The 15,905-nt window shown below is 35.9% G+C and overlaps 2 protein-coding genes across 3 annotated transcripts in view; one reads left to right on the forward strand and one right to left on the reverse strand.

Annotated features, from left to right (window-relative positions):
* Positions 1-10,600, forward strand: part of mppe1 (metallophosphoesterase 1) — a gene marked incomplete at its 5' end in the record, with an annotated part of 78,305 nt that extends 67,705 nt beyond the window's left edge. Inside the window, one exon of the mRNA XM_051098898.1 lies at positions 3,990-10,600. Coding sequence (XP_050954855.1) covers positions 3,990-4,181 — 192 coding nt within the window. The remainder of the gene's footprint in view (positions 1-3,989) is intronic.
* gnal (guanine nucleotide binding protein (G protein), alpha activating activity polypeptide, olfactory type) overlaps positions 8,300-15,905 on the reverse strand; it is a 153,124-nt gene continuing 145,518 nt past the window's right edge. For both annotated transcript variants that reach the window (XM_051098075.1, XM_051098076.1), the window contains 2 exons: positions 12,586-12,653; positions 8,300-10,939 (listed from right to left, as the gene is read on the reverse strand). In XM_051098075.1, coding sequence (XP_050954032.1) covers positions 10,793-10,939; positions 12,586-12,653 — 215 coding nt within the window. In that variant the 3' untranslated portion in view covers positions 8,300-10,792. The remainder of the gene's footprint in view (positions 10,940-12,585; positions 12,654-15,905) is intronic.

Raw genomic sequence — 15,905 nt, forward strand, 5'->3', positions numbered from 1 at the left:
ATATATATGGTTCTCCAGAAGCAATGAACAAGCACTTTTTGCAAGATATGAGAAAGGAGAAAGATTTGAGAGACAAAGACAAATGCCAATATCCGTTCACAAAACTCAGGTTAATCCTTCAACTAAAACACAAGCTGAACAGCTTAGACTGAGGATATCAGTCTAATCTGCCCAATACTTGGAAAACCGCATCCTTTAAGAAGATGCAGACGGTTCCGAGAGAAATCTCTACAAGATAGGATGCAGTTCTTGAAAGCGCAGTCTGTGTGTTATCGTTGCTGTTCCTCTACTGACCATTTCGCCAAAGACTGCACAGTGGAAGTTCAGTGCAAAGAGTGTGGTAGTGACTGTCACCCATCAGCCCTTCATCCAGGTCCTGCCCCCTGGAAATCTCAGGCATCTATCCCTACCTTAGAGTATGGTGGGGAGAAAGACAAACCAGTTAGTCATGAAGTTACATCTGAGTGCACAGAAGTCTGCGGAGAAGGTTTGAGTGCACAATCTTGTTCAAAGATTTGTCTAGTTTCCGTCTATCCAGCTGGACACAAAGAAAGAGCAAAGAGAATGTATGCTATCCTAGATGAGCAAAGCAATCGCTCCTTGGTGAAAAAAGATTTCTTTGACATCTTTAACATCAAAACAAGTCCATTGCCTTACACACTAAAAACTTCTCAGAAGAACTTCTGATTTCAGTCCATTGATGGAAAGATAAGTCTACCTCTCCCCACTCTTCTAGAATGTGATCAGATCCCAAATAATCGCACAGAGATTCCAACTCCTGATGTAGCATTCCATCATAGCCACTTGAGACCTATAGCTCAGGAAATACCTCCTCTCAACTCAGACGTTAAGATTCTTCTTTCATTGGGCAGAGACATCCTCCAGGTACATAAGGTGCACAAACAAATTAATGGTCCAAATAACGCCCCTTTTGCTCAAAAACTGGATTTGGGCTGGGTAGTCGTTGGGGATGTATGTCTCAAAGGAGCTCTTAGAAAATGGCCACAGCTTTCTGAGTCCATGCTACAGTCAAATCAAGGTAAAAGAGAAGTTCGATATCAATCCACAATGGCAGCAGCCTTTAGGAACTGCATACAAGGAGTCCATTCCGTTAATTCCTGAAGGTGAAGGCACTGGTCATTCAGTTTTCTCCTACACGCCAAATGATCATAAGATTGTGCCACTAGAAGACACTAGATTTCTCCAAATCATGGACATAGAGTTTTTTCAGGACAGCAGCAACAGTTGGGTTGCTCCGCTACCCTTTTGTGAGCCCAGACAAAGTCTACCCAACAACAAAGATTATGCATTCAAACGTCTTCTCGCTCAGCGACACACTTTGAACAAGCAACCACAAATGAAAGCACATTTCCTGGATTTTATGAATGACTTGCTAAAAAAACGAGCATGCAGGGATTGCCCCACCCCTTCAGCAAGGTCAGGAAGTGTGGTACTTGACAATGTTTGGGGTGTATCACCCTAAGAAGAGAGGGGTTCTATCTACCATTAATGGTTTGTATAACCCACTTGTATTCCTTGCGTCTGTTGCTATACAAGGGAGGTTGCTGTTGAGGGAGCTAACCAAGCAAGGTGAGGAATGGGATTCCCCCTTGCTGGAGAACATGGAAGCAGAGTGGAGAAAATGGAAAAATTCTCTTCAGGATCTGAAAGAGCTTGAAATACCACGGGTTTGCTCATCCATTCTTCTGACTGACGCCCAGGGTAAAGAACTTTGTGTTTTTGCTGATGTGTCAGTTAAGGCCATTGTTGCTGTAGGATACCTGAAGGTGACAGACCGACATGGTCACATAAGCGTCAGCTTCGTATTTGGGATATCAGAATTAGCATTACAGCCAGACATTATTGTCCCTAGACTGGAGTTGTGTGCCGCTGTATTAGCAGTGGAAATTCTGGAGACGATTGTGGAAGAGATGAACATGAACATGACCATATCTGGTACTATACCGACAGTAAAATAGTACTGGGCTACATCCATAATAAAACACGGAGGTTCTACGTCTACGTGAACAACAGAATTCAACGAATCCATAGATCCAATTCACCCGCGCAATGGAGGTATGTTCCCACTGAACACAACCCAGCAGACCATGGATCCAGATCTGTACCTGCAGCATTCTTAGGCACCAGCTCATGGCTCACAGGCCCCCAGTTCTTGTATAATGCTTCTCAGCTTCAGTCTGAATCACAAGAATCATTTGAGCTTGTGGATCCAGCCTCCGATTCTGAAATACGCCCACAAGTGTTTTCGAACCTTACTGAAGTTTCTAAGCTCACTTGGAACTCAGAGAGATTTAGGACATTCTCTAACTTCAACGCTCTCATTAGAGCAATAGCACATCTGATTCACATTGCAAATTCTTTTTCCAAACAATCACAAGATGTTAGTTTCAGAGGATGGCACATCTGCAGCGAGGTCCTTCTGAAGAAGAGCTGGAGAAAGCAAAAATCATTGTGTTGAAGAATGCTCAATATGAGAGTTATCCAATAGAGATTAAAAGCATCACTGCCACTCAAAACCTTTCTTGTAAGAGTGCATTGAGGAAACTATCTCCTGTCCTTGACAGCAATGGCTTACTTTGTGTAGGGGGCCATATTACCAGGTCAGGTCTGGAACTTTGCGAAGTCAACCCTGTTATCATCCCGGGTAAACATCATGTAGCGACGCTGATTGTGCAACATTATCATGAGGCTGTGAAATATCAGGGCAGGCACTTTACCGAAGGTGCTGTCAGAGCCGCTGGATTTTGGCTAGTAGTGGGTAAGAAGTGCATACGCAGTTTGCTTTTCAAGTGCGTAACCTGCAAGAAGCTGTGAGGGAAGACAGAACATCAGCAGATGTCTAAATTGCCGGTGGAAAGGCTGACAGTAGCAGAAGTAAAAAAACTTATTTAAAAGAAGGGGATATCGTCTTGGTAAAGAACATTCAAGCTAACAGAAATGAGTGGCCAATGGCAATCGTTATGAAAACTTCACCAAGCAAAGATGGATTAGTGAGAAAAGCTGATGTTAACGTCACTAAAGATGGCATTCAGAAAATTCTGTCACGTCCTATCTCCGAACTTATCCTTCTTCTGTCATCTGATGACAAGTTATATATTTGGGACTCTCAGTATGTTTACATCTAGCGAAATGGTCTATAGAGCGTATTTATGGAATAAACTGAAGATCATGATTCACTCCAGAATATTCAAGATTTAAAGTTTGTTCATACATGAAGCATCTTGAAGCTGTCATAGCAAATAAAGACTTTTTTGCTAAGTAATAATTTTACCAGTGTGTTCAATAACCTTTTTCCTGTGTCATTTCACTTTATTACACACAACTTTTTATGGATTGAATATTATTATTTCTTTCTTTGTGTGGATTTCTTGTGTTAATACCAAGATCTGGTATTTCATGGAAATTGCTGCATTGGGACTGTGTTTAATTAATAAAGTGTTGACATATTGAGTACTTACAGTTGTGTTCAAATAAATAGCAGTGCATTAACGGAAGTGAATAAAGTGCAAATATTTAATAGCTTTTATTTTCAAAATTTAATATATAGTAGAAACATTCCACATTAAATTCTAAAAAAAAGTATTAAGAGATTTTATGAAGTTTGTGTTTTATTTTTTACAGGAGCCAAAGAAAAGGAATATTAAGCTGTTCAAAAAATAGCAGTACTGACATTTTTCTCTTTAAACACGAACACTTGGACATTTTTTAAAAACTTTAGTTTAAATTACTGAACTAAGTTTTTGATAACTGTTGCACATCTGTGTTGCATCGAGTCAACCAACAACTGTATTTCCCCTATGTAATTGAACTGATCATTCATTTAGCTGCTTTTTGAAAGTAAAACAGCAAACATATTTTTAAGTTTAATGAATTGGACATAGTCATAAGTATTTAACTAATGTATGAACTTTTAATATTTATTGTGTATTTAATAATAATGTTTTTGTATATTCTGTCACTTTATGTAGGGCACATTCTCCAGGTCTGACTTCCAGTTGTCAAAGTGTTTTTTGCCAGAGGAGAGGAGCGTGTTGTCGCTTTACTGTGGCAGCTGTCTGATCATTGCGCTGATAACACTCAGCCATATCAAGATGTTCAGAAGATCACTGCAGTTGCCAAACAGCCTTCTAGGAAAGGACAAGACTTTGAAACATGCATAAAAGGCATGTGAGAGTTATGTGATACAGTTATATAACAGTGGTTTAACAGGAAGCCCTGAGCTTGCATGAGAAAATGTTGAAAATCAAAGATTTTGCTGGTTTGGATGTTTTCAGTGTCTTTGCTTTCTGATTCTGATTTAAAATGCTGAATAAGTTTTTTTTTTGATGCACAATAGATTGGTCCAAACAGAAGTCACAATTTCAAAACTCTAAGCATAGTCAGTGAGACAGAAGTATGTGTGGACCAAACTGAATAACTAAAGGAGAAGTTCACTTCCAGAACAAAAATGTACAGATAATTTACACACCCCGTTGTCATCCAAGATGTTCATGTCTTTCTTTCTTCAGTCGTAAAGAAATTGTGTTTCTTGAGGAAACAGTGTTTCCGTGGATCTTAAAAAGTCTTGAATTGCTTTTCTGTTAATTAACAGCTTGAAAAGTCTTAAATTCATATGATCATGGCATTAATTTTCGTGAGGGATTGTTTCCTCATGTGTTTTATTTTAAAGTGAAGCGAACGCATAATTTCTGTGCTACATGGCTTAGGTTGCTCAATATTCATTAAACAATAAGCGGTAGATGTGGTATGTGCTGCTTCACCTGTCAGTCACCCGAAGAAGAACTTGTTGTTTTGATGTAATTGATGTATTGATGTTTGTTTTAGTAATAAAAATCACTTAGTTCAGTTAGAGAACAGACAATACAATTAAAACTGAACGCGGCTGCTCAATGCAGTCGCGTCACAGATCAGATTTCATTTATCACCTGAAGTGAGTGAGTCAAGATAACTGACAAGAAGAGAGGTCAGAAAGACAAGATTATGGCGAAAGAGTTTCAAAACGAAATGCAGAAGTCCCTGTTTTCAAATTACTTTGGATTTTGAAAAGCCTGTTGACTTTTGCTATTTATCTAAGATGATAGTGGAAGTTTAATATTTATTTGGTTGCACAGTGTTTGCTTATATTTATTTATTTAAACTGTAATTATTTATTTATTTATTTTTTAATTTTATATTACATCAAGATGTGTGCCATACTTCCAAGCGTTCTAATTTGTTTTGCTAGTAAACGTTATACTTTTCTTATTTATTTGGTTACACAGCGTTTACTGATTTTCAGTTTTGTATACCTATTTAAACTTTGTGTAAGTTATTATTTTATATTAGGCATATAACATGGTGTATGTTATTATTCATTTTGTTAATGAAAATTCATTACATTACGTTAATGCCGCTAATTTAAAAGTGAAAGTAAAATGCGCACAACGCTTTTGCAAGCTACTTAAAACCGAGGGAAAGTGGAGAAAAGAGGGAAAACTCAAGCGAACTAAAAACAAACAACTGCTTGATGCTGAATTGCTGCTAATTTGAAAGTGAAAGTAAAACTCGCACTATACTTAGGGAACATATTGTTGTATTTTCCCTTTGATGTTTTTTTTCTTTCCTTAAATTTTCTTTAGTTGGTCTTAAAAAGATCATTGAAAAGTCTTAAATTTACCCTCATAAAACCTGCAGAAATCCTGGGAAAACATTTCAGGAATTATCTCCATATAGTGGACTTCTGTGTTGCCCACAAGTTTAAACTTCCAAAATGCAGTTTAAATGCAGCTTCAAATGGCTCTAAATGATCCCAGCCGAGGAATAAGGATCTTATCTAGTGAAACAATCTGTTATTTTCTTTTAAAAAAAAGTACAATTTCTATACTTTTTAACCTCAAATGCTTGTCTTGTCTGGTTCTGCGATGTCCATGCGTAGTCTGTGTAATCCGGGTCAATACAGGGTATGTATGTTGAAGGGTATCACATTTTTTCCTCCAACTTCAAAATTGTCCTACATCACTGCAGTACTGACCCAGTGTTTATAAAGGTAACGTGCAAAAAATAAAAAAATAAAAAAATAAAAAAATAACGTACCAAAAAAATGCCCTTTACAAAAAAAGGTAAAAAAAAAAAAAAAAAAAAAAAAAAGCGATGTAGAACGATTTTAAAGTCGGAGAAGACGAAATGGGAGTTTTTCGACTTGCCCTTAAGGCCCGTTCACACTAAGAATGATAACTATAAAGATAACGTTCTGAAAGTTCACACCACAGCTATAACGTCAACGATATAGGGGAACAATATAGTTGGGATCACTTTTAGAACATCATTTTTTTTTTCACAGCTGATGAACGATAAAAAGTTAACAGTTAATCAGACTTCATTGTAATTAAAAGGGCTTGCACATTTAAAATAGCAGGTGACTATGTTAGCAGATATCTTACGATAGATTTACTGTTTAAATGCGCTCGAAATGTGCATGCTGAGGACATCTACTGGTTGAAGTTGTGTAAATGCAACAAAAACAGATATCGTTCACTAGTGTGGACGCAAATATATTTCTCTTTATACTGATAGTTATCGTTTTTGGTGTGAACGTGCCTTAACCGTATTGCCCTGGATTATACAGACTACACATGCACATCGCAGAACTAGACAAGACAAGCATTTGAGGTTAAAAATATATATAAAGTGTATTTTTATTTTTATTTATTTTTTTATTTTTTTTAAGAAAATAATGATCGTTTTGCTAGGTAAGATCTTTCTCCCTCGGTTGGGATAGTTTAGAGCCATACATTTTTGTTATGGAAGTGAACTCCTTTAATAAGCAGTTAAAGCTTTCACACAAAATCCCTTAAATGACCATCTCCCTAAGTCAATTCTTCTTTTATACTATGGTCTTTCATACTTCACCTGCAAAATGATATATTTGCAGCACATTTTTATTTAAAATTTTATTTAAAAATGTAGATCAAAGAACACAGATTGGTGAGAAAAGAGGAGTGACAGAGAAAGCGAGTACCAGAACACTCATAGTACTGTATATACAATATGAGTCATTATACTTTATATGTGGTTGTTGTTCATATTTTTTAATTATTTAATTTACACCGATCAGGCATAACATTATGAATGAAGTGAATAACTCTGATTATCTCTTCATCATGGCTCCTGTTAGTGGATGGGATATATTAGACAGGAAGTTAACATTTTGTCCTCAAAGTTGATGTGTTAAAAGGAAAAATGGGCAAGCGTAAGGATATGAGTGGTCAGTATCTATCAAAAGTGGACCAAGGAAGGAGCAGAGGTGAACCAGCGATAGGGTTATGGGCGGCAAAGGCTCATCGATGCACGTGAGGAGCGAAGGTTGGCAAGTGGTCCGAGCTAACAGACAAGCTACTGTAGTTTAAATTGCTCAAGAAGTTAATGCTGGTTCTGATGGAAAGGTGTCAGAATACACACTTCATCTATGGAAAGAAGGCAGTTGGGTTGTTTTACTGGGAAACCTTGGGTCCTGCCATTCATGTGTACTACCTACCTACTGTAAGCCTTTCACGGAAACGGTATTCTCTAGTGGCTGTGGCCTTTTTCAGCAGGATAATGTGCCCGGCCACAAAGCAAAATGGTTCAGGAATGGTTTGAGGAGCACAAGTTTGAGGTGTTGACTTGGCCTTCAAATTCCCTGTATTTCAAAATCCAATCAAGCATCTGTGGGTTGTGTTGAACAAACAAGTCCGATCCATGGAGGCCCCACCTCAGACTTGAATGATCTGCTCAGACATGCATAGACATGCAAGCAAACTGCAGCATTTCTGATTTGTTCTTGTTACATAAGCTTTAGTCAATAAAGTGAAAAGGTGTTATTCATATTCTATAGTTATATACAGATTTATGTAAAAAAAAAAAAAAAAAAAATTATTTAAACTCAAAAAGTTATAAAAGATAAAAGTTCATTATGTAATAGTGATTTGTGTTCATTTTGGAAGTGAGATTAACTTTTTGGTTAAGATTTACTTGGTATTGCAGACTGTAAGAAGAGTTTTGAAAAAGCGGTTCAGTATAAGTCAATGATTGTTCGCAATTAAAAAATAAATAAATAAATAAATAAAAATTAGGAAATAGTAAATTTGAACTGCAACCCACTTTTTAAATTGTGATTATAAAAGGTATAACTCAAAGGCAAACACATTTTTTAGAGGTATTTTATTTGCAAAATTACATTTCTTCCGACAACGCCATTCTAAACAAAGACCAAGATCTTCTAATGTGCCTCATTATTAAAATAAATGTTAAGAAAAAAAAAAAAAAAAAAAAAAAAAAAAAACCTTAAAATCCTTGAAAGGCCAGAGACAAGTGATTTATTATTATTATTATTATTATTATTATTATTATTATTATTTTTAGATTATTTTTTCTTCATTGTAACTTGTATTTTCAGTTTCGGAAATAAGTTTGAACATGTAAAAGCTGCAGAGGATAGTAAGAAGAATAAAGCCTATCTACCAGTGTTACACCCACTCACAGCCTAAGTCTCATTACACACTGTCCCTGCACTTCACCAGTTGAGAAGTGGACCACAAGAATACAGTCAGGGATCCAAATTAAGAGTTTGTGGCATGGACTCAAGTGTGTATGCATTGAATTATGTCATTTACGCAGCCACTTGTGTTCAACGTATTAAAGTATTTCTCCTGACCAGAAAAAAAAAAAAAAAAAAAAAAAAAAAACAGATTAAAAAAATGTACTCAAACTCAAGTTATTCAGAATCTGCATGCAGTTTATCTTTTGAATACACAAATTAAATATTGCATGATTCTTCATGAAGTTCTTCCTGTATAGTTCAGTACAAATTCTAAATTTAAATTTTCAGTGCACTATTCCTTTGAACTTATGATAACTGCCCCACTGGTGACTGAGAGAGGTGTATGGACCCACTCAAGCTATGAGATTTACACTATCAGTGCTCACATTCACAATGCCAGCGCAGTCAGTACACGCTCAGGACGGCCAGTAAAGAATCACTAGTCTTGCTTCCTCATTTCTTCTATATTATGCATTTGTATATGCATAGCTATGCATACAACCTTGCTAAACATTCATAAATATGTATACATTTAGGCACACATATTATTATGAATAATTGTACATATATATTTATAGAATATGTATTTTTTGTTATATAAATGTATATGTACACATAGAATGCACATGTACAGTACAACATGTGGTATATCTGCAAATGTATGTGCACACGCATGCGATCACACATACCTACACACTTTCACCGGCACGACCCCGCGTACAGTCTGCATACATGCCACTTCTAAAAATGCACCCTACCTGAAACAACAGCAGGTCAAAATTTTGGAAATTTTGAAAAGATTTCCAAAGTTTTTTTAAAGCTGAGTCCGTCCGACAAAAACAGAAATTCAAAGAATTGTAAGACATACTGTATTTGCAGTTTCTAAACAAAGTGGTTAATTTTGCATATTGTATACCAAGATTTTTTTGCCTAATTTTCTCAATTTTATAGTAAAAGACATTTTAAATAGCTTTATAAACCAGAAAAAAATGTCTAGAGAGCGGTTTCCCATCAGCACGCTGTGCTGCATGTAAGATTTGACATCAAGCTGTACAGTGCTGTCCAATCACACATACTTTATCTTCATTTACAGGTACAGCCATATTCAAAGGCACAAAGAGCTTCTACAAGTCAAAGTTTTGTCTTTCTTGTTGAAGTTATATAAAATAACATTTTGCAGTCCCGTACAAGATCAAACAACCTTGCACATTCTTTAGAATAACAAAACAAAATCCTTAAAAATATATTGTGTTTTTCTTTATATCTATATTTAGGACTACCTCCAAAATGGGGGCTGCCCATATTAAAGGAGGCATTGGTTGGCCGGTGGCAGCTCTCCCATGATGGATTGCCGCTGGCAATCACTGAGGAAAAAAAAATGCAGAGTATGACAAATCCCACAAGCCCCTGCTCCTGCTCTGTGCTCTGTAGTTGGTTACAAACTCCTATTTAGCCCTGAAGTCCTTTCTGCATGTTTTGCAGAAAAAAAGCAAAAAAAAAAAAAAAAAAAAAAAAACTAAACTAATAATGTGGGGTGGGGGGAGGGGAGAAAACAAAAACTAACAAAAAAAAAAAACATAAATACATAGGTGCTACATTGTGAATTTTGCCTTCTGGCTTTCATTTAGGAAACAACTGATGCAAAGTGCTTCATTAAACCCTTGATGTACCCCTTGACTCCTATGTCAAGTACTCCAATATCCCCTTCATTAGATGGAGGGGAAAGGTCAAAGGTCAGACCATCCTGACACAGGTCACAGGTTACCACAGGTTTCCATTATGTCAGCTGGTCTAACCACATCTAATCTTCTAATCTAACCTACCCTCATCTAAAGCCAGCCAATGCTGAAATACAAAAAAAAAAAAAAAAAAGAAAGAAAAGAAATTACCTGGGAGTGGTACAAACATAAAATAGAAATAATTTCATCTTATACCCACACATTCATATCATTTCCCCTCTCACTTCAAAAACTGTATATATATATATATATATATATATATATATATATACACATACATATACATACATGTATATATATACATATATATAAACTATAAATAAATTAAAAAAGGAGAGCAAACAAGTGAAAAGCAGAAAAACAACAAACAAAAAAAACATGACAACATTGTCATTCTTCAGTAGTTCTTAAAGACCCCATGTTATGTGGGACTGGAAAAGTGTTGATTGGAGGAGTGACTGATCCAGGCAGCCAATCACAAGAGTTCATATTGGCGGAGGTGCATCCTCTGAATAATGTCACGACAGTCATTGAATACACGACGGATGTTTTCTGTGTCCACGGCACAGGTGAAGTGAGGATAGCAGTAGTGTTTGTCTGTGCCACTTGCTGTGCTGATTTTCTGTGGGTTCATGCAAACACAAACACAGTTCAAGAAGTTAAAGCATTATACCAACATTAAGAATAACACATTTATAGGTGACATCCAAAACAGTGATAAAAAAAAAAAAAAACTAACTTTGAGAGTCAAAAAAAAAAACAAAGAAAAAAAAAGCATATCAGGAAACAATTAATACCTGTTGGCCTATGCAAGAAACTGAATATTAGTTATAACCTTACAGAACATATATCTGTAATGCATAGCCTTGAGCAACACGGAAGTCTGGAAAATAATTTTCTGCAAACTCGTTCTTTCAGACCGTTTGTTTCAATAAACTGGACTAATTAACTAGTTTGTTACGTAATTACGCAACATTATATTGATTTTGATAAATTATTGATAATATTCACTATTATTAAAGCACCAAATAATGATGTGAAAAAATTGTGTTAGATGTCTAAAGAATATAAAGTGAATAAACTAGTCTTCATGTCTAAAGAATATAAAGTGAATAAACTAGTCAGTTCACACCACAACTTCATAAGAACCCAGACCCCAACTTCCTGTGCAGCAGTGAAATGCTGGAATCTGACCTACTGGAAATTTTGGAAGATGAAGTGGACAGGGAACGGGGTGAGAAAGAGCTGTCAATCCCTGAACATGACACCAGTCAAGACATTTGCAGAGCTTTAACAATGCATTTCATTCAATTTTAAAATAAAAAGGGAACACATGTATAAACATGTATAAAGTTAATTCAACTTGCTTTTTTCCTCAGAAAAGATAGTATTAAAATGTTTCTTTGATACTAACTTTATATTGCTACTATATTGATTTGCTGCCTTCATTGATGCGTGCTGTGTGCATCACTCACAGAGACTCATTGGAGATTGCACTGTGTACACGGAAATATTTACGAGCACTGACACTTGTCAACGCTTCCTGCCCAAGTTTTATTAAAATAGTACCTTTGATACTGAATCGCTACATTATATCATGCCTTAAATAATTTAATTCACAGTTAGCCGTAGATTACATAAATGAAAACAGAATTATTTTGTAGATTTTTAATTAACAGTCGGTTTATTTATTTTTGAAAAAATGTAACAAGAGATTGAAACGTCTGAAATGACATCAATAAATAATAATAATAATAATAATAATAATAATAATATACATAAAAATATATACAAATACTAAACTGCTTAGTTTAACCTTAGCATTTTACTGTTATGTTCATTCATACAACGCATACTGGGACTGGGATATTGCTTATTGCTTATCGAACCACAAACAGACCCACAAACAAACCATGTCTGTGGGTCCATTTAGGGGGGTCTGAGATCACGATTGTTGATGTATACGAGCTGAACTGCTCCGAGAGCGTATGCAGGCCTCCAACAAACTAGGTGTGAGAACACACTTTAACTCAACTCATAAACCATGAAAGCCTTGAGGCTATGGATTAATAAAATTCACCTTAATTTTGTGTTCCTTGATATGCCTGAATTCCCAGATTTTTTTTTTTTTAACTGTTCTAATAAAGAAAAAAAAATCACATACTTCTTGAATAGCCTGAGGGTGAGTGAACTAACAGTAAATTTATTTTTGGATGAACTATACCTTTAATACTGTAGATAAATCAAAGAAAAAAAATATATATATACCAAGAATTCATCTCGGATAAAAAACTTTGCCCTGGACACTTTCGGGTCTTCTCCGGGGTCAGGGGTCGCTGTGAAAAAAAAAAAAAAAAAAAAACAAAAAACTATTATTTAATGTATATAGACATTATGTAAGGCCATAGAATCAATTTTAAAAATGGAAGTGCAGGTTCATTTCATATGTACTTTTTGATTTTGCAACTCTTGACTAGGATTGGGTACAGTTTGAATTTTATTGAATTCTGATTTCTATTGATTTCTAGTTTTGATTCCAAAAAGATAAAAAATAAATAAATAAAACTTTTAGATGTCAAACATATTTATTCGGTCATTTTACAAAGTGTTCTGTTGCAGCTGAATAACGTGAGCAATGCAGCAGCCTACAGAACACTTAGGGCTACAAGCAGAACTTTTGCCCGTGGTTTTAACAAAAATTACCACAGCAAAAACAACTAGAATAATATAAATTTAAAAAATTATATAGTTAAAGACAAGTAAACAATAAAATAGGAACAAATAAATCAGTTAGGGATAGCATAAAAAATACAGCTCAACAAATTTTAGGTACAGAAATTGAGATGAATTTAGAAACTAGTTTTTCTAGTTTTTTTTTTTTCATAAATAAAATTTAGATTAATTCTCATTATAGTTATAGTTATATAGTTCAGATATGAGTGATTTCCTTTTGTTCTCTGATTAACATTAATGACAGGCAGTATATTTATTAGGCTGCTGTCTCTTTAACACCGAATACACGTGGATCTAAAAATACTGTTACATGTGCATTTTCTTTTTCATATGTTGATGTTCACTTAAGAAAAAAACAGCTGCATAATGATCACAAGAGTGAAAGAGAAGTCAGCTCCGGCCTGGAACTGCCTTTTCCACAGTGGAAAAGCATGGAACGGCTCGAAAACGGACACAGGTCGAGAACCCGCACCGCTGCACGCGAACAGTGCACGTTCTTTCAGTTCCAGGGCTTAAATCAGGGGTCACCAAACTTGATCCTGGAGGGCCAGTGTCCTGCAGAGTTTAGCTTCAACTGGCCTCAACACACCTGCTTGGACGTTTCAAGTGTACCTAGTAAGACACTGATTAGCTGGTTCAGGTGTGTTTGATTAGATTGGAGCTAAACTCTGCAGGACCCTCCAGGACCGAGTGAGGTGACCCCTGGCTTAAATACTGTAATTTAAGATCACATTAAAATGCGATCGCGAGTCGTTAAGCGGAATTTAAATGCATGTCTTATCGAACTCCCGTTTCTTGGAAATTTAGAGCCAGTTCTAAAATAGAATCGGTTCTCGATTCCCAACCCTACTTTTGCCACAAAAAATAAAAGAAAATACTGTCACTGAAAGATTTTTATTGTAAAACTTAAGCAGTCCAACTATCAAAACCTGTGTGGCAAAGCTGTGCAGTGCACTCGACAGTGCAAATGCATTTAGATTGAAGCAATATATACAGTGCCTATAGAAAATCATCATACCCCTTTGAAATAATTTTATTTATTTGCCAAACAGCCTGAAATCAAACCCCATTTCAAATAACTTCTCCAGCTTTATTTGCAATTTTGGTCTTACAACATCAAACAGATGAAAGAAAAAACAACAGTTCTGCAAATTAATAAAAAAAAAAAAAAAAAACAAACACAAACAAACAAACAAAAACTAGAATAAAAGGGTGGGAAAGTCATCAGTCCCTTGATTTAATACTTCGTAGAGCCACCTTTTGCTTTAATTACAGCCATCAGTCTTTATGTCTGTACTTGCTTTGCACACCTTGTTTTGTGGAATATTTGCCCATTCTTCCTTGCAGAATTGCTCAAGTTCAGTCAAATTCTGTGGTGAGCAGCAATGGACTGCTCTCTTCAAATCTATCCACAGATTTTTGATTGGATTAAGTCAGGGCTTTGACTTGGCCACTCAAGGACAATCACCTTATGCTTAAGCCATTTCATTTTTGTTATGGCAGTATGCACATCTTCAGCTGTCTAGCAGAGGGATGCAGTTTTACCTCAAAGTATCTGGATGTCCTTGACAGCATTCATTTTCCCTTCCCTTTACAAGTCTTTTAAGGTAAATTTAAGTGTCTTTCCAAAGAAGGACAGGACCACATGAAGATGCCAAAAACCCTAAACCAAAAACTTTCACATGACTGCATATCTACCACAGTAAACATACATGGTTTGTTTGCGCATCAATATAACAGACCTATGCAGACAAGAAGTGTAGTTTGCATGTATCATCTGGTGACACAGCAGTTTGAGGGGTACACGTTCCGTTCATTATGTTCCATTTTTTTATTTTTTTTAATTAATGTATGTATGTATGTAATACATCATATCCATACATTAGTGTTACGTCTGGAGCCGTAAGGTTCCTTTTGTGTGTTATGATTTGTTTGGGGTTTTTTTCCTCTCTCTCTCTCTCTTTCTTCTCTCTCTCCCTGCAGAACCAGTGTCTCCACCTGTGCTTAATTAGAGCTCTGCGGTGATTGGGTGATGGGAGAGGAGAGAGCATTTAAACTACAGCTTCCTTCAGACCAGTAGTTGGTGGTGGCTGGAAGTGTGCGGTGGCTGAGGTCTTGTCCTCTCCTGACTAATTTGTGAAACCTTGACTTGGTGATTTGGTGTATCTTTCTCTCAACTGTGTTGAGATTGTTGAAGTACTGCCTCTGTTTATTGTCTCTCTGATTACATCTATGATCGAGAGTTTTGCTGAAAGAGAAGTGGCTTATTGTAAATATTGTAATTTAGTTCATGTTTGGGTTTAGTAGGAAGGTGGGTGCCATTTTGTTTTCTAGCCCATATTTTCTCTTTTTTTTTTTTTTTTTTTTTTTTTGGAAGCTTAGGTAGTCAATTTATAAAACAGGTAGTTTTATTATGTTTGTTATTTTGGCCTTCCCCCCTTCTGAAGTCAGCGCCCTTTTGTTTTGTCTTTGTCTTGAAATCTGTAAATAAAAACTTCTCTTTTGCGGTAGTGGCTGTAGTTGTTTGGGTTCTTATTGTAGCTTTATTGGGTTTGGAGACGGCGTTTCTCCCTGCCGTCGCGCTGCCAATCGCCACCAACCATTGATTTCTGTTGTGGTCTCCCCTGGACATATTCAGGCTGTAACATTATTAACATTATTAATTGTTTCTGCTGCTATTAGTCCTGCAGAGATCAGAAGATTAGAATTTAAACATGGCTTTAAACACTGGCTCCTCCAGGAATTTTTTAATGGGGTGGCCAGAAGGGGACAGTAAACATTCTACATAACAATATACAATAAAATAAATAAAAAAAATAAATTAAATTAAATTTAAAAAAAAAAAAAAAAAAAAA

This window comes from Labeo rohita, chromosome 24 (assembly GCF_022985175.1).
Source record: "Labeo rohita strain BAU-BD-2019 chromosome 24, IGBB_LRoh.1.0, whole genome shotgun sequence".
Lineage (NCBI taxonomy): Eukaryota > Metazoa > Chordata > Actinopteri > Cypriniformes > Cyprinidae > Labeo > Labeo rohita.